The sequence below is a fragment of the Uranotaenia lowii genome, chromosome 2 (genome assembly GCF_029784155.1).
Source record: "Uranotaenia lowii strain MFRU-FL chromosome 2, ASM2978415v1, whole genome shotgun sequence".
In the NCBI taxonomy this organism is placed as follows: domain Eukaryota; kingdom Metazoa; phylum Arthropoda; class Insecta; order Diptera; family Culicidae; genus Uranotaenia; species Uranotaenia lowii.
This window is the reverse complement of record NC_073692.1, coordinates 335,133,700-335,159,937: the sequence shown is the minus strand read 5'-3', so window position 1 is coordinate 335,159,937 and position 26,238 is coordinate 335,133,700. Positions and strand designations below refer to the sequence as shown.

Below are 26,238 nucleotides of genomic sequence, written 5' to 3'. Positions count from 1 at the left end.
CATGGATGGCGGCAAGCAAATTGACGCGATTTATACCGATATTTCTGCGGCATTTGATTCTGTAAACCATGACATTCTACTGAAAAAATTGGTTAGATTGGGATTTTCCGAACGATTGTGTGCGTGGATCAGAAGCTACCTAACGGATCGGCGATTGGCTGTAAAAATAGGTTCTGCTGAATCCTCGGACTTTATTCCGAAGTCTGGGGTACCCCAAGGCAGCAATCTGGGTCCTTTATTGTTTACGCTCTTTTGTAACGACATCAACTTGGTGCTGATTGGATGTGGAGTTCTCCTGTACGCGGACGACCTGAAAATATTTTTAGTCATAAACAGCCAAGCTGATTGTTATGAATTGCAACGCTTCTTGGACGCAGCCGTGAATTGGTGCCGTAATAACTTACTTGTTTTGAGCGTTGCGAAGTGCTGTATTATCACGTTTGGGCGTAGGAAAAATCTTTTCATGCATAATTACGATATTCTGGGCGAGCAGTTGCAACGTGTTGAGGAGATAAAGGATCTTGGCGTTTTGTTGGACAGTCATATGACTTTTAAGCGTCATTACTCTGTGGTACTCGAAAAGGCAAACCGAATGCTGGGATTTATTATACGTTTGAGCAAAGAATTTACTAATCCAGTGTGCTTGCGAGTTCTGTATTGCTGCCTGGTGCGATCGATTTTGGAATCTGCGAACCTAGTATGGTGGCCTTTTGAAGCTTCATGGAAAGCGCGTTTTGAAGCCATCCAACGTAGGTTCGTGCGTTACGCTCTTCGTGAGCTACCTTGGGAGAATCCTTTGAATTTACCGCCATACGCTCATCGTTGTGCCCTGCTTGGACTTCATACGCTGTCGGATCGTCGTTCCATCGGTCAATCGCTGTTTGTGGCTAAGATACTTCGTAACGAAATTGACTGCTCCTGGCTACTTTCTCGCTGTAATATTTATGCTCCAGAAAGAACCTTGCGTAATAGAAACTGGCTCTCTCTGGAACCCAGAAACACGAGCTATGGCAGCAACGACCCTCTTCGTTCCGCAAAAATGTGCTTTTTGCGTTATTATAATGTTTTCGACTTCAATGTTTCTACTCCAACTTTCAAACGTCGTATTGAATCTTATTTAAGTGACCAATTAAGAAATTAAGAAAAGTATCATGTAATGTGCTAATAATATTAAGTAGATCATTAAGACACCTATGTCAGATGATTTTAATTCAAATAAACAAATAAACAAATAAACAAATAAGCAAGTTTTCCGACCAGCGATAATGTATGCAGTTCCGATTTGGTCTAGCTGCTGCGCGACGAGGAAGAAGGCCATCCAGAGGATTCAGAACAAGGTTCTGAAAATGATTTTGCGGCTTCCACCTTGGCACAGCACCGAAGATCTTCATCGGATTGCGGGCATTGAATCGATCGAAGAGATGGCCAACAAAATCATCTCCAACTTCAGAGGCAAATCGATGCAGTCTTCCATCGCAGAGATTCGTTCTCTCTATAATTAGTTTTAATATAGGATAGTCTTAGTTTTAAGTAGTAAGTTTAAAATATTTTTTGACATTACAGGATGTTCTCCTACATAAAAATACTTGATTGCACTCAGCAAAATTAATGCAAATAAATAAATTATAGTGATTAATAAACTATAGGGCTCTGGGCAGTTCATCATTGAACTGAACACCTAATTTAATGTAATAATGTAATATAAATGTAATGATGAATTGGTACAAATAAAGACATATTTAAAAAAAAATATTTAAAAAAAAACTCGAAATCTAGCTTCAGCTCTCATTTTAAAGTGCTTGCTCCTTAATAATGTTGAAATTTGATTTAAAATTATGCTTTCAAAGAGGCTAAATTTAAATTATTCAATAAACCTCATTTATTTTTGGAAGTTGTAGCAAAACACATTGGGTCAGCTAGTATAATAATAGTCTAAACTTTTTCGAATAAGTTATTTAAACTACAATCAATTCATCATAACTGTAAGGAGCTAGCTAGAATTTCCTAAGGTTCTTTGTATTTATCAGTAACATACATATTTGATTTTTATTGCCAAATGTTAAATAAACAATCGTTTAGAATTTTGTGCTTCAAACAAGAATAGACACCCCGAAAAGGTCTTTTTCTGTCTTCGTGCTACTCACCAGCTGCCCGTGCTTCCTTGCAGGCATCGTACATGTCCTGCTTGATTTCTGGATTGTCATCCGCAATTGTTTCGCCCACCGTCACGAATCTTTCCACTGCGAGATTGACGGCCTGGCCCACCCTCCCGATTGCTCGCATCGTCCTTTCGACCAGATTCGGTCCTGCCGAAGCCACCGAAGTGACCACCCCCATGGCCGATTGGCCCCCCATGGCCACTACCGCCTGTTGCTGCTGCTGTTGTTGTTGTTGCTGCTGCTGCTGCTCGGAACGATGCTGCACCAAATTGGAAATCTGAAATGACGAGAGGTGGAAAAACGGATAAAAAATTTGTTAATATAAGAATAAAGACAAATTAAAGCTTGAGAAACTGAAGTGTTTCCTTCAATTCACATAGAATTTCAATTTTTAAGTAAAAAAAACAATCATGTGCTCACAAATGAACATGATACAGCTTCTAAGGTTGATCCAAAATGTTTCTTGTAACAACGTTGTTCTAAACAGTAAAAAAAAACAAACGATACATGACTATGAAATTGGATCAGAAAGTTATTATCGGATGAACCTTTTTTTTTTTGCTCGACCCTGATGTTGGTTGCCAATACACTTTTTTTTTGGAATACCTACATTTATCTTGTGCCAAAATTTTGGGGTAGGAGTATCTGAGCGAAACAGCAAGTGGATAATCCCAGTGATGATGAAGCAAAACAAGTTCCCTACCAATCCCTGAGATGATTGCAAATCTTTCGGCACTAGAACACAAGCATGTTTGTTCCATTTTCAGGTACCAGCATCCAGACTAGCTTATCTTTAACCGGGACAAAATTTAAAATGAGTACGAAAAAAAAAATCGATCCAACACCCACGAAGAAAACGCAAAATGCCGGCACATTTATTTTGGGTGCCAGCAAAATGTTGGAACAGATACCGGGTTTTCGGTATCTGCCGATACTATCTGGAAATTAGTTTCAGTTTTATCGGAACAGCCGGTTGGGTTTCGTTTTCCAAACGAAGGATTCAGAGCAACTAATGATTTTGGTTCGCCATTCTGAACAAATATATGCGCATATTTGCAAAGTTGGTTACGGTTTTGGGATATGCGATATACAAATGTTTCTTTTTTTCGGAGTCAACAAAAACTTAAGCCCTTGCCACCAACACAAGATTGAAAGATAAGTACAAATTAACTAATTTTTAAGATAACTCATCTGTGATTATCATATGAACCCTAGACCCAAAAAAATGTAGATGGATAAAAATAAAACTGGAGTTAATGAGAAGCACTAATAAGCCCCAGTTTCATTTTAAGCTGGAATATAGAAAGCTTAGTTATTTTAGAAATGCAACATTTTCTTTTGCTGATAGCTCATTTACTAGTAATCGGAAATTCAAAATTTTTACAGCATTTTGTTGTTGTGTTTTTGAGATGCAAGAGAAAAAGAAAAAAAAAATTGAACAGTTGTTGCCTCGTTATGAGTCATGCAAACCTAACCCAAAACAACAAATTTTTGCTTGTTCCAGAGCTCGTAAGCTGTATAGTCGGTACCGAGTCTATGAGACAGATGATTTCTGATGGACAACTAAACTTATGAAAAACCCTAAATCGAACAAATTTCATCGTTTGAATCACATAAGATGTCTGCTCGTGCTTACAGTTTCAAGTATGTATTTGCTGATTCTTTTGTATAAAATCGGTCCCATTTCTAAAAGATCTAAGCTTTACCTATAGTATTTTATAAGAAAATGTCAGTATGGTGCATTTGTAGTTATTTCTTTATACTTTTCATTGATTTTTTTTTTTAAATTATGACCTTTTAATCTGGCCAAACTTGCCAAAAAATATTAATTTCGTTGCCTCAGAAATCCTTGATCCATGTGTTTTTCAATCTATTAGAAAATGAATGCCATTTGCAGTATTGGACAAAATAAAGTACGTACTTGCTATCAAAATTATCAAATCCATGTGTCACATAAAGAATATCAACGTGAAACATTCTGATAAATTATAGTATTTTTGATAAACTGTCGAATGGTGAAAAAAATTATTCAGAAAATTGCAAATTTTCCTTACACTTGAGCACTAGTTGTAGAAGAAGTAAGCTTTCGTTCCCTTTTTTTATAAGCCAGCAAAGATTCAATTCCCTGCAAAAGCCCCCGAAAGTAAGAGCTTTTTTTTTTGGTTATCCTTTGATGGGTGTTGATGGAATCCGACAAGATAATGAAAAAGCAAATAACCTCAGATATTCGTAAACCTCAAGTTTTAAACTGTCAGGAAGAATTGTTTCAAAACAAAATAGTTTGAAAATACGTTTAAAATGAACCCGTAGCATGAATTATAAACCAATGACAAAACACCGTAGTGGTTCGGAATGATAGAGAGAGCGAGCAGAAATCTGCAATAAAAAAAATTGAGACGACAAGAGAAGAAAAAACGGGCAGTAAGCTTCACTGATGCACAGAAATTCACGTAGAACGGAAGATTGTAAGTAGAAGAATGGCAAAACACAGAATCTAGAAATGCTCAAATCAATAAAATTTAAAGAATTCCCTGAGGAAAATGCCAATCAACATTGAAACTTAGAATCAATCAAAACATTGTTTTAAGAAAATAAAGACTGATGCGCCTAAACGCAATTACAATACAATTCACCTCAAAGATTTTTAAGCTGTGGTATTCTATAGAGTAACCGATGTTTCAGTTATAAATATTATCACCGTGTTGTAGAGATGAGATGAAGGATACGCAGAAAATAAATCAAATTCAACAAAAATAAAAATCAATAATAGATGTATTCGGCAACACTGAATATATGTAAATAAAAATTTCTAATTCGGCATCCGGTAGAAAGACGGATTGGGTTAGGATGCGCAGATTTTGAAGGCTGATGCTACGGATTTTTTTGTTGTGATCAAGCCTTTCCAGTGGAAAAACACGGATTGGTTCAGGAATAGCAGATTTTGAAGCTGATGCTGCTGGTTGATTGGTGTGTTTAAGCCTTTTTCATTGAAAAAAGACGAGTTGGCTTGGTAAGCGCAGATTTTGAAGGCTGCTGCTACGAAATTTTTGTTGTGATCAAGACTTTCCAGAGGAAAAAGACGGATTGGCTCAGGAAGCGCAAATTTTAAAGACTGATGCTACTGACTATTTATTTTGATTAGACCTTCCGGTGGATAAAAAGCAGAGTTAGCTTGGGAAGCGCAGATTTTTTAGCCTCCTGCTGCTGAATTTTTGCTGGAATTTGGCCTTCCAGTGGGAAAAGACGGATTAGTTTGAGAAGTTCAGATCTTCAGGCTGCTGTTGTTGGTTGTTTGTTTTGATTTGCCTATCCGGTGGATAAAAACGGAGTTAGCTAAGGAAGCGCAGATTTTTAGGACTGCTGCTGCTGATTGTATTTTTGGGTTTGGCCTTTCGGTGGAAAAATACGGTTTGGCTAAGGAAGCGCAGATTTTTAGGGCTGACGCTGCTGATTGTTTTTTGGGATTTTGCCTTTGCAGTGAAAAAGATGAACCACAGCCTTACAAATCTACGCTTAAGAAGCGCAGATTTGTAAGACTGTGGCTGCTGATTGTTTGTTTATATTTGGCCTTTCTGTGGAAAAAGACGAATTGGCTTTGGAAGCGTAGATTTTGAAAGCTGATGCTGTTGATTGTTTATTGTGATTCAGCCTTTCCAGTGAAAAAAAAAAAACGGGTTGGCTTAGCACAGATTATTCAGACTGCTGCTGCTGATTGTTTGTTTTTAATGTGGGTTCCGGTGGAAAAAGACAGAATTGGCTAAGGAAGCTCAGATTTCAAGCCTGCTGCTGCTTATTCTTTCCATTTGGACTTACGCTGGATAATAACGGAGAAAGCTTAGGGATCGCAGTTTTTGAAGGCTTATGCTGCTGATTGTGTGTTGCGATTTAGCCTTTTCAGTGGAAAAAGACAGATTGGCTTAGGACGCGTGGATTTTTAAGACTGCTACTGCTGATTGTTTGTTTTGATTTTTCCTTCCGATGGAAAAAGATGAATTGGCTTAGGAAGTGCAGATTTTTAAGATTGCTTCTGCTTATAATTTGTTTTTATTTGGCCCTCCGTTGGAAAAGATGGATTTTCTTAAAAAGCACAGATTTTGGAGGCCGATATTGCTTTGTTTGTTTCGATAAGACCTTCCGGAAAAGACGGATTGGCTTAAAAGCACAGATTTTGAAAGCTGATGCTGCTGATTGTGTGTTGTGATTTAGCCTCTTCAGTGGAAAAAAAAAACAGATTGGCTAAGGAAGTGCAGATTTTTAAGACTGCTGCTGCTAATGGTTTGTTTTGATTTTTCCTTCCGATAGAAAAAGATGGATTGGCTTAGGAAGCACAGACTTTTAAGATTGCTTCTGCTTATAATTTGTTTTTATTTGGCCTTCCGGTTGAAAAAGATGGATTGGCTTAGAAAGCGAAGATTTATAAGATTGCTTCTAATTTGTTTTTATTTGGCCTTCCGGTGGAAAAAGATAGATTGGCTTAGGAAGCGCAGATTTTTAAGACTGCTGCTGCTGCTGATTGTTTGTTTTGATTTGGTCTTCTGGTGGATAAATCGGAGCTAGCTTAGGAATCGCAGATTTCTAAAACTACTGCGGTTGATTGTTTGTTTTGATTTGGCCTTTCGATGGAAAAATACAGATTGGCTTAAGAAGCGTAGTTTTTTTCAAACTGCTACTGCTGATTGTTTCTTTTTTATTTGGCGCTCCGGTGGGAAAAGATGGATTGGCTTAGAAAGTGAAGTTTTTTAAGATTGCTTCTGCTTATAATTTGATTTTATTTGGCCTTCCGGTGGAAAAAGATAGATCGGCTTAGGAAGCGCATATTTTTAAAGCTGCTGCTGCTGATTGCTTGTTTTGATTTGGCCTTCCGGTGGATTAAACGGAGCTAGCTTAGGAATTGCAGATTTCTTAAACTGCTGCTGCTGATTGTTTTTTTTTATTTGGCCCTCCGGAGGATTTTAGGCCATTTTTTTTGCTGATTTTTTGTTATGTAGAATTGTAAAATTGATATATTATATCAATTTTTCAAAAACCCTTTAAAAGGGTATTTAAAAAAAAGGTTGTAGAGAAAGACACAAGTCCGTAGATCAAAGTTTCTTTTGATAATAGAGATAAGAGAGGAGAATGCAGAAAATAAATCAAATTCAATAAAATTAAAATTTAATAAAAGTTAAACTTGTCAATCAGCTGTATGATAAAATTTAAGCATATTCTGTAATTTGTAGTATTGGACCTGAATGTCAAAAAAAGGTCCTTAAATAAATAAAAAAATAAAAAAACTTGTCAACCCTTAAGAAATATAAAATAAAATAAATTTCTATGACAACGTTTGTTATTTTTGCAACACTAGGCAAAACAAACAAAAAAAAATCAGTCATTGATCTATTTTTGTAAGCGAAAGACGTGTCTAGGTGAATCTCTGAATTGAGATTCGTAGGAATCATAACATCGCGATACGTGACACACAGGGAAAATTATGGAAAAGGTAAGCGAAAACTTTTGTGTATTGTACTTTTAAAATACATCATCGCGATGCATAAATGACGTTTATTTTTTTCAATTTTTCATTGGAATTTTATTAATGATGGGAAAGTATGAGTTTTTATATTTATTCTTAAACTTGATTTTTTAAGGCGTTAAACATGATAAGTTGTCCTCAAACATAAAAGAAATTAAGTTGTGAATTGATGGTAAATATAGTATTTCATCAATTTGAATTTAGATTTATGGATATAGACTTAAATAACAGTAAAAAAGAATAGAAAAAACCTAAGTATGTAGTAATAATTATATCAACAATTCACTTGATCATTGCAAAAATTAAGTTCAGATGATCGATAGTAAATTTATTCACCTTCAATATGCAAAACAAAAGAGGTTCCATATTAATATTACGCAGTCCGAGATATTTGAATCTTTGTACAAGGCCTTTTTTTTATTTTTCCAAAATTTTATTGTTGAGGAATAACTTAAAAATTGTTCTACTGAGATTTTTTTTTGGATTTCATTTTCGGATTCAGTGCCCGATTGTTCATTTAAAATATAGGTGGGTCAATAAGGTTCACGACTTTTTTTTTAAATTCTGTAAACAAGTGTAATTGTTTTTCTTGGACTCTTTAAAAAAACAATTATGTCACTAACATGTAGAAGTATTTGGCAGGAGAAAATTTTGACTTTCAGACCAAATGTTTTCCAAGATTTCAAGCAAGTTTGAATGTCATTATAGCAAATTATATCTGTGATTTCTATTCATTTATGATAATGTTTGTTATTTCTTTTTTAAACTAAGCTTCCCAAATTAATATTAAACCCGGTCATCGCATACCAACTTCTTTCATGACAAATCCAGAGTAGTGAACCATTTCCTTCAGCAGAATTACTGTTGTTCTTCCCATCTTGGAAAACCACTGTTCTGTATAGATCTATTCTTATCACGGAACTTCATCGTACTCGGATTCCCCCCACTTCCAACTGCCCAACCCACCCGGAAGTACTTTTATTCCCCCGTTGTGGCTTTCGAGAAGAGCCAATCTGAATAAAATTTTCTGCTGATGGCAGCCAACACAGAATTGGTGCTTAACAGATACTGGTAAACTTTCCGCTCACTGCCACCCACCAAACCAACTGATTGTTTTCTCCAAGTTTTTTCTTTGCTGTTGTTTTTGGGGCCAGAGAGTTTCTTCGGTTTACCGGGAGAGCCAATAATAGCTTATTTATTTGATTATTTATTTAACCACCATGCTCTGTAATGGAGGAATCTCGGGTTGTTTTATCGTAACGAGCTGGATTAAATTGATTTTGAATTGTTTAGAGGGAATGCAATATGTGGTAGATTCAATATTATTGTAGATGATGATATTTAATGAAACAAACTATCTGGATACTATTCTGAGAACTAGTAAATGATTCATACAAAACTACTCAACTGTTAGTTAGTTTTGTAGAATCCAAACTTTTTTTTTGCAAACATACGTCAACGTTTGCACTCAGGGTATTGTTACCTACTTTCGTATTATGGCTCTCAGTAATGAGCTTTTACTTTATCCGCTACTTCCATTCATTATCACCCTTTATCTTTCCTTTTGTGTCATCGCGGAAACGACCTTCATTATGAAACATTCATCTTTTTGTATGTGTTTGAATGATTTTTTTAGAACAGAGAGTATAAGGCGTTCGCTGGAATTTTTTTTTTGCAGTATATCTTAGTGATGATTAATTTTAATTGTTTTAATCTTTACTTTAATATTATTCTTTATATCTCTCGGCTAGCCAATTACTACAATCGAAGCTTCTTTCAATTTGAACAAAAAGTAGCACTAACTAGCGCTTCAAACAAAGAAACAGACGGAATCGACAGAAAACCAACAAAGAGATTAAACTAATTAGTTTCATAAGAGGATAATCCGTTCCAACCTTGGCGACGAGTTAACGAAGTCACATTTTTTGTTCTTGGATATGTGTGGAAGAAATCAATATTAATCCCGGGGACGGAAGAATAGCGTAACTGCAACAGTAAGTAATTTAAATTCTTTCTAACTAGGTAGTGTTAATTAGTCATGGATGAGCTGTAGGTTTTTCGTTCTTAGAATTGTTGAAAAATTCAACATGATTTTTAAGGTAACTGACTCCGGACAATTCAATGTTTTCTGGTATAACAAGTATGAACATTAAGTGATTTCATAATAATCAATTAATAATTCACCCACAAAAACTACAAAATGATGTTGTACAGGTAAATAATAAGAACAGCACTCAAATCCAGACAGCAGTACATCAACAAGCTGGAAATCTGCAAATTTGCTATTTACTAACAATTCATCGCGAACTTGTTAGTGATTTGCTTTTAGAGATTCAGCAGGATGATGTTGTTGTTGTGTGTTTATTTTAAGACGGTTTTTAGCCTTCAACTTTTACCCTCAGCAGGATGATTACAATGAATCCTGATAATAGAATTTTAATATTCGGTTGGTTGTACAACAATAGTACTTATAGGATAACTTACTTGAAGGAATATAAATTAGTTTTAAGGTTAGGATGGGAAGTGAGGATAATGAGATTTCTGGATAGCGGAATGATGTTTCTTAAGCCTACACCCAAAATTCAGCCTTTACTCCAATCATGAATTCTCAATATTTCAACGTTACTGGCATAACATTTGAGCGCCAGCGGTGATGGTTTGAAACAGCCGGCATTAACGTCCCAGAGAAACCGCAATCCGTATTATTGAAGGAAACAAAATGAATCTTTTTAATGTTGCTCCCTATCGCATCACGATATAAAGGAGGATGGAAACAATTGATCAGCTCGGTCAATGCTGTATGTGCGAATATAAGGCGGCATAAAAAAACTACAACAAAAATAACCCTACGGCCGTTTGAAGAAATGGCTGACAAAACAATATATTTTATCAATGCATTTTGAAGGCAATACGCTTTGAACACAAGGCATGCAAGAATTTTATGAATAGACCAACTCAAAAAAAATTTAAAAAATCACACAAGGTTTTGATACCTTTTGATGTAATATTTTGACTTTTAAAAAATATGCTTTTAACAAAACAATGGGTGGTTTTTGTTTCTTATTCAAATGAAGTTAAACAAATTCAAGCTTTTATAATGGCTTCATAATTATTGGGAAGTGGAATAAGAGAGTGTTTTTATATGCCCCCATCATGTTTGTAAAATGCCACTATCTTAAAATAACAGGTTAAATAGAATAAATATATACTTTTTATAACTAAAACTTCGAATTTAAGCACTAATTAACACCATTAGAGAGAATTGAAGATCTCAAAACAGATTTGATAAAGTTTTTCATATGGGTGAAATGCCTCCATAATATGGCAACCCCAACTTTTGTTTTATTCTATAAAAAAATAAAAGAAAAAGATTTTTTAAAAACTTCAACTTTGTAGTATGAAAGTTATCAGTTTCTAACATATCCAATGAAATTTTTCGGAGGTATTGCCCCACAAATCAGTAATTTTGCTTAAAACATAAATAGGCGCATTTAGCCCGCACGTTTTGAGGTTAGGCTATTTTGACAACAGTAATTATAAAATCGATTTCTCAAAAACTGAAGGAGATTTCAACATAAAAGTTACTCCAATGTATAGAAAACGGATGTCTGCTCATGTGTATATTGTGTTTGTACACATATTCGATGATGTATTTGAATAAACCAGCATTCTGCTTAATAGGCGCATATATCCCGCATCTCCCCTAACCCTTGTTCTTTATCTGGCTTCGAAAGTATACTGGTTAAGTTGTCGGATGGGTAAGATGAAGGTTAGTGCGCTGGTTAAAAAAGTGAATTCATCGGACATTAGAAACACTAGAATTCTTGTACAGAACGCTAGTCGAGATAAAAGTTTGACACGATTTGTGTGCCAGCGTAAACAAACAGTAGTTTTCATTCAATGCAACAAATACTTAAAAAAAATACATTAAACATTATAAAAAAATTTGTTTAATCTTAAATTAAAATATGGAACTTATTAGATAGAGGCTTCAAACTGCTGCTTGCACTTAATAGGGAAATATTTTATATTTCTTCATTATATTAAATAAGATTGATAAATGGAAAACACGGCCAAATCCGGGCTATTTTATTTCAAAACCTGGCAAAATCTGGGCATTCGAACCAAAAAAAACGAGAAATATCTGGGAATTATTTAAGAAAAAATAGAGAAAAAAACACTTGAAACTTTTTTTTCCATCTAATTAATCAGCAGATTTCAAATCGCATTTAAGACATCCAAAAAACCAGTCATGATTATTTTGATAACACTCACTTTGCGAATAAGTTGAAAATATCCTGGCATTTTTCGACGAAATACAAATATCCAGGCATCTTTCCCTAGTTTTAAAATGAGCAATTGAAAAAGCCCATATAAGCTGCTTTTAAGATATTGACGTTGTTATACATTGGATTGAGATAAAAATTTGGTCAAGATCAAGTGGTCCACAAAAGGGGTCGTTCAAATTAGTTTTTTACTATTTTTGCAATACTGTCGTGATTATGCATCGGAATGAGATGAAAATTTGCACATGGGAGCTTTGCAGGACGATGCGGCAATTGAATTTAAGGTAAACAATTTCAGGTCAAGGTTTGAAAGAAAAGGATATAAAAAATAACTGATCACTGTCTGTTATTGATTCTGATTTTCATCGAATTAAAAAAACATCGCAAATGAGAGCATTTGATACTTAAATAGTCAAAAGCTTTAGCTGAAACCATCAATACAGAAATTCCATTTTTATTTGCATATTCAATATCGTTAAGTACTTTCATCAGACGATTGAAATTTATATAGGATTTTATTTCGATCTTAATATTCTGTAAGATGACATTTGATTGTTTTTTCGGAATATTTTTTCAAACTGAATTCAGCATAGGGGAGAGTGGGGTATCGTTGGCCATGGGGAAATGTGAGGTTTTTTTTCTTTTTATCTTTTATAATAAAGACGTCATGAAGCAAAGAAAAAAAGTGGCCCATGAAACCCCACTCTCCCCTACATATTCGTCTCAAGTTTTATAGGTCATGAGAAAAGTCAAGGACTGGAAAAGTTGAATGTTTCATTCAATATTGATGTACAGATGCATCGCACTCATTATTCAAACGCTAACTTATTTTCACGAATTATGGTTTTCAATTGTAGATTTTATTACATTTTTTAAATCAATAATGTGCAAAGTGCTTGGTTAATACAAAGAAAACATATGATAATTCTAAAATTTGCATAATATATTAGAAGTTTTTAAAAAATTTTGACAACCTGGATCATGACTAATTATAATGAATATGATGATGGATGTTTGATGAAGAAAAGCTCGTAAGACACATCAGCATTTTTTCAATTGAAAATGTTGGCTGCACTTTAGACACTGATCACGTTACGTGATTATTACAGCAATTATTCATCGCATCATCATGAATCCAATATTTTTAGGGAAAACACCAGAGTTACCGGTTTTATCGGTTTTCTCATTTGCAAATAACAAAATGCGGATTCTTAAAAAAAACTTTAAAAGAATTCAAAACAGTAGTGAAGAGTTTTATAGAAATAGTTGATATGATAAATTAATATTATTTGTTTTGCTAATACCTTAATGAAAAAAAAAAACAATTATATTTACAATTTAATTTGATTTTTTTTAAAGATCTCATTAAAATAAAAACACAGAAAATGTCACAGATTATTTTCTGAACAAAAAAATATGAATTCTGTGTTAAGAACAAATTACTAAACCAACAAACTATACTAAACAAAGAAAAAATGAAGTCAGAACTAAATACCATTTTTAAAGGCTTGAAGCCTGTTCAAAAGTTCCTTTGAAATATAAAAATTTAAGAGCTTAAGACTGTCACTTTGATTGGACATTTTGAAAGAAAAAAACACACAATTTTGTATGATGGTATTGCTTCAACATGAGTAACCTCATAAACTCCATATCTCAAAAACTAGAGGTGATAGATAATATCTGACAAAAGATTCGATTTCCAGATGCCAAAATCTTCAAAATGTAGAAGAAAAACATAAGCACTGAATGAGTTATCAATTAAATTCTATGAAAAAGTTCATTTGTTGGAAAGACGTTTTTAATGAGAAAAAATTCATCTTAATATTTCGATTTTATTTTAACACAAAGAAAACGAACGATAGTTTATCTTTTTATAATTTTAGATTTTTTTAAATAAGTTTGTTTTGTTTATCGTTTAATTTTTAATTGTTTTTATTCATTTTTTTTAATTAATTGATCGACATATCTAAACTAATCCATCAAAAGTATAATTCAAAATTGCATCTTAACCTTCCAAAGATGTTAGAAAAATATCCCTTTCGAGGGACTTCTAGTTTGTTGTTATTCCCGTGGTCGCAAATGTTGACCACTTTTGATGATATAAGATTCACTGTGTGGGTATTTTATTCTAGTTCCTAAATATTCCAGGTTGTCTGTAGTTGGTTCCGAATGAAAAAACTTCCAAAAACTATTTTATTTTTAAATTGCTCATAACTTCCGACAGCTTTGCAGTATTTGCGTGTTTCCTTCATTTTTGAAATCGTCCAAAATAAATCTATCCGACGATATATTTCAATAAAAAAAACTGAACTTGAAACAAAGACCGCACATTTTTTCTTAGCTTTGATTGATTTCATTTCCCGATGAATCCATTAACGAATATCAAATTTTAGTTTTTTTTCTAGTTAATTTCATTGTTATTTTCATAGAACATACCAGGTCTCTAAAAAGTTTCAGTTTTCAGTATATTGGAATGATGTTTGAAAGCTTTGAATCTGCGCTTCGGATCATAATATAGACTCGAAAGGCTGTGGAGAATTATAAAGTATTTGCTTTGAATTTTTTTGAGATATTTTCAACAAAACTTTTAATTGCTTTAAAAGATTTATTGAAATAATGTAAAGTTATTATTGCAAATTTCAAAATTTAACTTTTTCAACTTAATCAACAACTTTGTGTATTCTTTATATAAAACGGGGAGAGAGACAGAAATGTAAGAACACGCAAAACTCTTCACTGGATCATCCGAATTGCAAGCGATTTTTTTTTTGTGTTAGTCTGTTTTTGTGGAATTGGAAAATTAATTTTAAGTTTTTATTCGTATCAAATAAAAGTCATGGCACCCAATTTCCATTTTTTTTTCATTTGAATCACCCAGAGTAGGAAGGCGCCAAAAGCAATCAAGGCTTCTTATGTTCATCCATCTATCTATAGGAAGTTTTGGCGCCCATTTTCATTGCCAGTGTTTTTTTCACGTGGCACCAGTAAAATGGATACTTCGATATGATTGCCCCTATGGGGTGCTGCTGCAACTAGCCGGTAAGAAGCATATTTACGAAATTTGTTTTTTGTTGCATCAGGATCAAAGCAATTCTAATATTTGCTTATAGTGTTTTCGTTTATTGGCAGTGGCAACCTAGTTACCCACGAGTTTTGCCCTAACTGCTGTTATTGTGTTCGTTTATTAATTCAGAAGTCCACTAGTTTTGCCCGAGATTTGAACCTCAAGCAGGCGGTTGCACCCCGTAAAAGTTGTCAGTGTTGGGGGTAAGCATAAGGGTGAGTATGGCAACCATATATTTGCATCGTCCCGGGTAACGATTCTGTTTGTTTATTCAGAAAAAGTTTCGCCCCGCGCTAGTGGAGATAAACGAAAACGGCATTAGATGATTGTTTGTGCACCGTTGATTTTTTTTTTTTTTGGAATGTCATATTCTTTCAGCAACTCAAGCAATATGGATGTAAAATTTTCGATAGACTCAAAATATTGCTATTACCAAATCATTTTTGATGAGTTTTGATAACATCAATAGAAAGTCATATAACTAATAAAAAATCACCTTTATTTATTTTGCTTGATTTTTAGAAGATGTTAGGAATTTCTCCAGTCAGTTTGAGAATTGAATGTTATCAATTTTGTGATTCCAAGTAAATTGCATCACTATCATAAGGACGGATTGGAGGATCAGGAAACATTGAAAAATGCACACTATGTTTTATGCTCAGTGGTTAAAAGGAACTTTTCCAAAGTTAAGCTATATAGGACTTTAAATTGATGTTAGATCCAACTCTCAGTTTCAAAAGTCAGAAAAAGGGTCGTAATCAAAAATATCATCAAACTTGAAAGAATATAAAAATTTAACAGCTAAGACAAAAGCATGCCACCTAAAATGTCGAAAAATTTAAGTATAGAGAAAAATCTAAACCAATACACAAAAATACAAAAAAAAAAAGTTTCGTACCAGATATCAGAAAAAAATCAATCTATCAAGCACAAGTGAGTTAAAGAATATAAACACTTGAACTCGATTAACAAAAATAAAATCAAGATCAAAGAAAATCAGCTTTTAAATTTACGTTCAAATATAACTGAAAATCCAAATTCTTAAAGCCAAATTCAGAATATTGATATATATTATCAATAAAATTCAGAAAAAAAATTTATTGTTTGGATTACGGTTTCTTATCTTACGAGCATATGTTAAAAATTAGAATAATTTGTGATTGTTTAGAATTTTTATTCCAAATACTCAAAATAGATTTGACTTCATTCAAGGTTTCAAATGCTAAAAGAAAAGTAATCCAAAAACATGACAGTTTAAATTTCTTTTTTTATTTTCTAATTTAAAGTGCAATTTGCCAATCCCTAACTGAAAATTAAAAAAAGATATTGATGACATAAATTTTAAAAACATTTTCAAACATTATATTGATTAGAAAAGTGTTGCTGTAAAATGAGATAAATGAGAGAATAGTGACTTTTCCTGAATTGTTAAATATTTGTCAAACTCAGCCCTGTCAATTCACAATAAGATTGAATTAGTGTATTTAGTACAAAGTCCGAAAAACGACATTTGAAATAATTAAAAAAAAAATTAAAAATGAAGTTTATTTTCATTATTCTTTAAATGTTCTGGTTTTGTTCAATTCATTTTTAAATTTTTCTATTCCGACGATCATGCTCAAACAAAACTTCAATGTATTTAAATACAGAGGTAAACACAAATCGAAAAAAAAACTCAGTTTATGACAACTCCAGCAAAAAAGATCCATTTTCTGTTCAAATCAATCTTCAGCAATTTTAAAATACTTGATCAGATAGGAGTTTTCGAATAGGAATGATGGCTAAACTAAATCGAAACTTGATAGATTAAGCGTTCTTAAGTTACCGGAAGAAAATAAGCTCTCTAATCAAAAGTTAGCGTAACTTATTTGTATATTGAACTATAATTCTGGATTTTTTTTTCTGACACAAGGCTTGCTTTTATCCACCCAAAAGAAATGCTGACTAAGGAACAGTGCTTAAATATAAAAAAAAATCTCGAAAATACAGGCTTAACAAAGTTTGCCGGGTCAGCTAGTTTGCTATAAATTCTTTGAATTTAAAATATTTATTCCTTGTCAGGGCTTTATATTTAAAACCTTGATTGAATTTATTTTTTTCAAATTCAAAATATTATCGTGGAATTTCCGAAGCAACAAGTTTTTTTCCGATTAAATTTATAGTTTAGATTAAGCAACACTAGTTTGTATAATTTGTGTTTGGTTTATAAAAAAATTAATTGGAAAATACGAATTCTATCCGGATATATTTTCATTCTCAATTTCAAATCAAACTTAAAAAAAACCAATTGTGTTGTTAATTTTTTTTAATTATGCGTCCAAAATTTTTAGAGAAAAATTCATAAAAATAATCATTTAAAGTATTTTTTCGAAAGCCTAAACTAAATTAAAATTATGCTTAAAAGTTTGATGTAAATTTTTTTATGTTTTTTTTTCAAGACTTTTGATGAGTAATTCCTTGGTTTCCACAAAATTTGTCCGGATGTTACCCGGATTTTGGTCAACAATTTCGAATTCAAATGCCCTGGTTTCACTAGGTTTTTAGATAAAATTGCCCGGCATAGGCCGGCTACGTGCAGAAAAACTTCTGGCAACCTTAATCTAAACCAATGTTTAACTGGGTTGCCACATTTTGAACAAATTTTTCTGAAGTGTAGAGCTTAGAAAAATTATTTTTAATTTCATGCAAACGTGAACAAGGACAAGTGAATTCAGCCAAGGCTAAAAACAGGTTATCATTTTTTTTATTTGGGGTGACATATACGAAGTATCTGATAAATATTTTTTGCCTCAGTTTAAAATCTAATTTTCACCTCACGTATATTTTCACAACATACAAAGATTTCGAAAAAAAAACTTGAAAAATTGTTTAAAAATTTGGGAAAGCTGCTGCTCATGCAACAAAAAAATATTTCCATACTGTTGTTTGTGTTTCCAAGGGTTTTCCAGAAAATTCTGGCATCAATAGTGAACTAAAACAAAAAACCAATCAAAGTGTATGAAGTGGACTTCATTTTTTCTTATCTTTCCCGGAAAAACAATATGCTATCGATTTCACATTCTCCTACTCCACCGAAGCTGGATATGGAAGATGAAGTGCGATGCGAATCTTTCTCTTCCCCCATCGCACATAAGATGAATGTTTGATGCAGCACGGCCGTTCAGTGGTGGGTCAAATTTTCTTTGATTTTCTCATTTTCTTCTCCCCACTCAAATCGTTGCCGCCATCATTGATCGGCTGCGGTTGATGATCTGGTGGTCGGCCATCGTGAACATTTCTGTGGCATCTAGATAAAGGTATATCTTAACATCGGTGGTAGTGATTCATTTTCTACATTCGTCTGTTGGCTCTTCGAAAACTAGGTCAAGGTTTTCCTGGCTGGACCGGATGTAGATGGATATTCTTGGAAAAATATTACGTTCGTCTTCAGGATTGTAGGTGGAACTTTTTTCATTATATTTTCCAGGCTAGTGAATGACGTATGTTTTGGATCATCTGTGTTTATTCGATGGATTAAAACTTTTTGTTATCACTGTTATCTATTTTGTATTATTTCATGAGGTGAAATGAAAAAATAGGACCTTTGGTTAATCCTAAAAACATCATTATCCTAGCTAACAACACGAGCAGGTCAATTTAAACAACTATTAGGATATATTGACAGTTCTGCACGAACACCACCTTAGCAGGAGGCCTCAGCCCAAACCTCAAACCATGGGAACACAGAATCGATTTTTGAGAAGGGCGCACGATTAACGCGATTTTCCGGTGCTAATATCGACAAATTCGCCCTGTGGAAAAGCGATACACAGATGTTCGTGTTTTGATTGTTTTGGGTGATCAGGGATGCCAAGTGCATTAATATTTGGAAAATGATCGTATTTTTTTAATTGCATTGTTATTGAAAAACCTTTTCATGAGTACTGAGAATTTGCAATTGTCCCGTAGATTTCTATTCGAATGTGAAATTAAACGCATCATTTTTATGTACGAAATAACAGTTTACTGTATGGAACACTGAAACAATGTAGCGAATTATGTGAATATGTTTAAAATAATCAGAGCATGTAGGCGATTATTTTAAAAGTCAACATAGACGGGGCTTTCATTAATTTACTTGTTTGTAACAGTGAATGATTTTGCATTCGTTTAGAAATTAGAAACAAACTACCAAACAGTACATGAAAATATATTTCAGATGTTTTGAATTCACCTTGAAAATTCATTAGCAAAAGATGGCTTATCTTTATCCCTTTTTTGGACACCCGGTTAGAAATTTAAACGTTTAGCTGTTGATAGTTAAAAAAATAATCAATTCAGAAATATTATTATGAGTTTGAAACAAGCAAATACTGATTTTAGTAACGCACCTAGCATCACTGGTGAGGCCGCCTGTGAATCAAAATTTGAGGTTATGGCTGAGGCCAATTTTTCACCAATACTATCGTCCGTATATACCCTTATAGCTGGGAAGTGAGGAAACTCGTTGATGCCATAACGTCAATCGATAAACATAACAATCTCAAACTGATCCCTCGACTCAACATTTCGCCACAGGGAAATTTCATCTCATTCGAAACTGATAGTAGATATGATAAAATGCCGAAGCATCTCGTTAACGGTATATCGTGCTCGTGAAATCAGGACAGCCTCAGGTGAACTTTCAACATTCATGCTTCATACATAATTCATCAAACATCCTGCCGCCGCTTGCGCTCGTCGATAGCATGAACGTAGTTGAGATTATAATTCGATCACTCAGAGCTGATGGCATTCAATCATCACATCCATTTCAGTGTTTTCACTTAATGTTAACTTTAAAGTAAGAAAATATGTTTGAAACAGTTTTTGTTTCTTATCTAATCAATCAATTTTAAATTAGCTGGAAATTGCTATCAGAACACTATATATATCCCTCATACTCAATCCATAATCTCTACTTGACATCTGGTTTCCTGTTTCCGAGCAGCTGATACCAACTGACAATGAAGATCAAAGGTCACCCAGAAATTCTCATCACGTCCGGATGAGCAGTTTGTTTCTCAGTTTTCGGAAACAGTTTATTCTATCAGGAAAGTCGAAACCCAACATGTTTGTCTTATCAATATGGCTAGTGCTTTCTCCGAAAAGACGTGACAACCTGAAGGTGCTCAATGGTTTCATCTCTTAAATATTTAATCATATGTATTTCGATAAAATTTAAAGTGTAGAAGAGCAGTATACTTTTATTTCAAACATTAAAAAGCTGGTGGTTCAGAAAACCGAAATCGTCTCTTATCATGAAACCTTTAAAATTTTGTATCATCCAGTCTTCGAATCTTAAAATTTTGCTTAGAGAAGCGCGCTGGATCAATATAGAAGAGGATACTGCAACCGAATTATGTTACCAAAAGTCATCTCGTCTGATCCCAGATGAAATTCAATTACGATCAATTTCATGGGAAAAATGTTCGGAAAATAGAGGTGAGAGTACTCGGGGAAGGGTGAGTTATTTTCTCCTGAAGCCCCAGAAATCCACCCAGAAAGACATGGAAGACATCTCTTTTGCAAATTTCATCAAAAGCTACATATTCCCTTCTCCATCCATTTTATCAGGCACCGCCATGGGAAGCTTGGGAAAATGATGGCAGTCGTAAAAATGCTACAGAAAATAAAATTTATAGCTATCAAAAATTTTGGCTGCGGATGAATCGGTTGAAGTGGCTTTTTGGTGAGCTTCTTTTCGTTGGAGAAATTGAAATCAATTCAATCTACAAACTTTGCAGTCTTCTTTAAGGCAATTTTAAAAAACTCGTAAATTTTATAAATGTATTCATTGAAAAAAAAATGTTTTTTTTATTTTGACATCACTTGAAAATGGTTAGGTACAAAAAATACAAAGTGACAAAAATGACAAATTTTGATGATTTTAGGAAGCTTATAATAAGGTTGTCAGAATTTTTTCAGTTCGTATTCAGGCTGGACAATTCCGGATAATGTTATATACAAACCTGCAAAATTAGAGCATTTGATTTCAAAATTGATGACCGAAAATCCGGGCAATATGCAGGCAAATTTTGTCAAAATCAAATTACTCATAAAAAATCATGTAAAAACTTTCATCCAAATTCATCGACAGATTTATTATCGTATTTTAGACATCTAAGAAAAGTTTCATGTTAATTTTTATTAAACTTGTTAAAAAAAATTTGTTTTGGAAGCATAAATAAAAAAAAATACATCAAAATTTGTTCATGTTGTTTAATTTGCCGAATAAAATTAACAAATCCGGAAAAATCCGGGCATTTTCAAATGAAAAAAAAAATTATAAACAAAAATTATGAACAAACCCGGATAAAACCGGGCAATCTGGTGACCTCAGTTTATGAAATTGTTACCCATCGCTCTCGCCTGAGAGTGGGGATCTCTTATGAAAAAGCTACGTATGATAAGAGGCAATTCCCAAGAATAAAAAAAAATCGGGAGCTCCCGAATCCCGGGAAACGTTGAAAAATCACAGGAATTATCAAACCCAACAAATATAAATTTAAATTGTTAAACATTTACACGACCTCAATTGGAACAATGAATTAGATTCAGCAAGGGCATGATTGTTCTACCTTGATATAAGGCTTAGACTTAAAGATTTTTGTCGAAAAACTGGTTTAGTTTTTGAGAATTGATGTTTTGCTTTTCGTTCGCAAAGTGTTAAGATGGAATACGTTAAAGAATTTGTGAAATCGATCAATGCTAATATTGAAACGCTTTCAGAAGAACTGGAAAGCTCTATTTTGCAACAGTCATCGTTTAGAACTTCCGTTTCCCAAACTGACACTTTTTGAAACAAATTGATAAATACCTGAAAATTTATGACATTTGATAAATAAACTGAAGTCCAAAAACCCAACTTGTATCGATGGTGAAATTTGTTTTCTTAATTATTTCAAATTTTTGCACAATTCAATTTCTTCGGTTTAAGTAGTAAAATACTTTGTTTTTTGAATTCATATTTTTTATGTTCCTCAAAACTCACAATGATTGATTCAATGTATTTGCATGATATTAAACGATTATTGTTTGAACCGTCTCCTGCATGAATTTTAAAAGAAGTTTGAAAAAATCTTGGTGATAGTAAATATGTTTACTGATAGCTTAGATATTTAGACGAAAACAGTTTTTCTTCAGTTATTCCAATTTTCCAAATAGTGCAAAAATAAAACTTACTTATAAACATAAAAACGTCAGGGGGGGGTAGGGTCTAACGGGTATAAAAAAAACACCATTTTCACGATTTTTTTTTTCTAGAGCTATCGTTCAAACAAATGTATTCAAATTTTTTGCATTATACAAAGCATTGTTAAAAGAACATTTTGTAATTTTTTCGTAGAAAAATATTGAAAAATGAGCCGGTGACAGAGCACGTTCGAGGATGCCTTTTAGAAAACAGGATTTGCGGTGGACACTGTATCTCAGCACAGAATCATCTGAAGTCAAAAAATCGGAGTAAAATATTTTTAATAGATGTTTTTCTGGACCCCAACGTTTTTATTTAACTTAAAAAATTTTTATCAAATTTTTGTGGCTGTTTGAAGTAAAAACAACGATTTTTCACGAAAAAAATCCGCCATTTTTCACCTGTAAAATCTTCCCAAAGAAAAAAAAACAAAAAAAAAAACGTTGGGGTCTGGTATTTTATATGTAGAAAATATGTGCCAAATTTGAAAAGAATCGGATAAGTAGTTTTCAAATGACGATGCCCACGGACTTTAAAAATGTGCTTTCGAGAAAAACGCGTTTGAAGTTTCTGCTCTTGCTTTCTTGCAGTATAAGATAGGAGGAGATAAAATAAGCTTGCCAGATTGCCCGGTTTTATCCGGGTTTGCCCGGATATTTGATGCAAAATTTCGAAAAAGTCCGGTCCGGCCCGGTTGCCCGGATATCGTGAAAAAAGTCCGGATATTGCCCGGATTTTTTCACAATTTTCACAAAGAAACCAAAAAAAAAATTAAAGTTTTTGAGTAAGTTTCAGCAAAATCGATTAACGGTATGGAAATTTTCAACGGTTGTTTCAAATAATTTCGCTGAATAACTTTTATAAACCTTTAAATATTTAAGTGTTCCAAAAAGTTTTTGGAAGTCTGCAATTACATTAATAAAATATTAATTTATTTTTTGCAATTTTTCTTTGCTTTTATATATAATAACACCTTAATTTTGCCCGGTTTTTGCCCGGTTTTTGGATTTGAAAAATTGAAATCCATGCCCGGATTTTGCCAGGTTTTTTTGAAAAAATGCCCGGAATTGCTAGGCCCGGATGGGAGTGGAAAAAATTCTGGCAACCTTAAGATAAAAGCCTATTATTTCTACAGTTTTGCTTCAATTGACTTGAAAATTTGACACAACATTCTTGAAATGTTTTACAATGAGAAAATAAAAAAATAAAAAAATCGATTTTTTGAAAGTGTTAGACCCTACCCCCCCCCCCCTCCCCCCCCTTAATTGACTGACTCCACGAATTTGAGGTGGGTGTCCCATGCAAACTTTGAACAATAAATGATAAATCACGAAAATAAATTTCAAAACTATCAAATTTTAAACAAAAACAGTATCGAGCAAAACTGATATTTTTCAGTTTGGAACACAAACCAGTTTGGACAGGACGAGATCCTAATTTCGATCGACGGTTGACCCCTTACTTCTTTGAAAATAAAATACTTTTTATAAAATAAAATTATTGAAAATTTCGAATTTAATTCGATTAAATTTTACTTTTAATTTGTAGCTACCTGACCTGATGTGCTTTGCTAAGCCTTCTTAAAATAAATGAAGTTTTTAAAAACTAATGCAAAAAATATGTTTTATTTTTTTAAACTCAACTTTAACAAAATTCAGAAACAACAGGATGAAATGAAAACTTCAGATAAAGTTTGAAATTGCTATACAAAAATGTTTTCATCTTATTTAGTGAAACTTGATCTTTACATTTGTTTTCAGATCAGAAATTATTAGTGTGTTTTTTAAAGTTTCGTGAGTTTTTTAGTTATTCCAAAATGTGATATTGGTATGGATTCTCCACCCCCACCTTCTTCCAAAGTGGGAAGGGCTCACGAACTTCAATAAAAACTTTGTGATTATCTTGTTAACGTCACTTTCCACACATGACTCCATTTGTTGATATGTTCTCAAGTTATATCAAATGAAATTTGGAAAATCTAAATACCTTGTTATCGTTCCTACTCCGCATGGAAAAAGGGAGGGTCTGAAATTTTTCGTTCATAAACAACCTCTTTTATAAAAGATGGTCCCTTTTGATTGATAAGTGCTAGATTTATGATAAAAATAATTTTGGTATGACTCCCCCCCCCCCCCCCCCCTCACTTAATTTTCCCATCTTCCACTATTTGAAGTAAGTAGACGTTTCTTATTATCATACCCTTTTTTCCCTAAAAACCCTTTCACATCAAATTGGCATCAATTGAACAGTTCTTAAATGATGCAACAAAGTTATTTGGAACTCCCTCTGTTAAAAATTGTAAAGGATCCTCCTTCCTCTTCCTTTCTTTTCACTGGAAGGAGAGAGGAATACCAAAAAAATCAGGAATAAATAAATCGTAATCTAATACCTAAAACTCCTCTATTTGTTCTTCTGTTATACAAAAATTGTATGGAAGCTTCCTTCCTTTTCTCGTGTTTCCCCATTGGAAGGATGGTGGAGTCTCAAATAAACATTAAAAAAACATTTCTCGTAACCAAATTCCCTCCCATGCCAAATTGGGTTCCATTTGCTTGATTAGTTCTTGAGTTATTTAAAAAATTGTAATAGTGGCCCCACTCCACTTCTTATTTTCCTACTGGAAAAAGGGAGGGGTTTCAAATAATCAAATAAATATTTCTTGTAACCAAATACCTTCACCTTCTCAAATTCTCTATAAGGTAGCATCAATTAAGTTTAATTGAGACTCATCATCAGAAGGTTTCTAGAAAAACCGTAAAATGGGGATAAATGTCATTAAAAAATCAAATCTGCTAATATTTTTTTTTTCTGGACAAAATAGTTTACCTAATTAATAGCATAAAATGAATTTAAATTTCATCAAAATGTTGTTTCCCGAAATAATTCAAAAAATTAAAAACATGATTTTTATATCGTGAGAAGTGTTGTTTAGAATCATTCCAAAGAGTTTTGTGATATGCCTTCAAGTTTGTCATACGTTGAGAAAATCTTTTAAAATGATATTGATGAAAAAAGAAAGACATTTAATTTAAACTGCTTCGAATTGGAATATTCTTCTCTCAATTTATCTTCGAGTGATTCGGGGCGTGTTCAGAATAACCTGTGATCGTGGAAAACATTGTTGAACTGAGAAAAATTAACTTCTTAGTTGTTCCTAGAAGAATAGGGCTTCCAGCATATGCTAAAAATGTGAATAAAAAATATAATTTTCATGGAACATTTTCACCCCTGAAGTTTGGCACCAGCATTTAAATTCTTTCAATTGTAAGGGTGGGTTTAAAAAAAAAAGTTATTAGGAGATTGTGGAATTTAAAAAAAATGCATTGATTTGCTTTTTTGAAACTGAAAGCTTATATGACCGCATTTTGTTGTTTCCTGGCTCAAGGCTTACGAGCTTCTCAGTTCAAAAGTAGATTGTCAATTTCCCGGGCACTTTAACGTATCCGGGAATCGGAAAATTTGACGTCCTTTTTCCTGGATATTTCCGGGCTTCTGAGAAATAGTGAAAGAGGTGATATTTACCCTCTACTACATATGAAAAAAAAATACATTAAGTATTTTAAAATTTAGTTTTATTTAGTATTGTGAAAGATTTGACACTATTTAAACAAACGAAATTACTGTAAAATTTTCATTAATTTCCTTAGAAAAAAATATTTTAATTAAAATGTTTACATTGTTAATCCCCCCCCCCCCCATGAGGGTCTAAAAAATGAAAGCAAGGTATTCTACTCTACAATCAAATTTTAAATTTCGTAATCAAATTTTGATGATAGAGTTAGGTTGTTCAAGATTAACAATCCAGACTTAAAACTCATGCCAAAACCTCGAAATTCCGTTTTAAGTTCAAAATTCTGCTACAGTTTTTCAAAGTTATCTCACTTGTTCATGAAAATTGAGTTCTGAATAATTAATTTCAAATTGAAGTTGATTTTCGATTAATTTTGGAGGTAATTATTCCATATTTTATAACAAAACTTGTATTTTCAATTTTGTATTTCTGA

General features: G+C 33.1%; 1 protein-coding gene across 13 annotated transcripts in view; it reads right to left on the bottom strand.

Moving 5' to 3' along the window:
• The window catches only part of LOC129744119 (alpha-catulin), a 458,959-nt gene that overhangs the window by 184,040 nt on the left and 248,681 nt on the right, over positions 1 to 26,238 (bottom strand). For all 13 annotated transcript variants that reach the window (XR_008736821.1, XR_008736818.1, XR_008736820.1 and 10 more), the window contains one exon: positions 2,145 to 2,436. Coding sequence is in view for 9 of the 13 variants with exons in the window: in XM_055736506.1 (XP_055592481.1) it covers positions 2,145 to 2,436 (292 nt within the window). In the remaining 4 variants the exon portion in view is untranslated. The remainder of the gene's footprint in view (positions 1 to 2,144; positions 2,437 to 26,238) is intronic.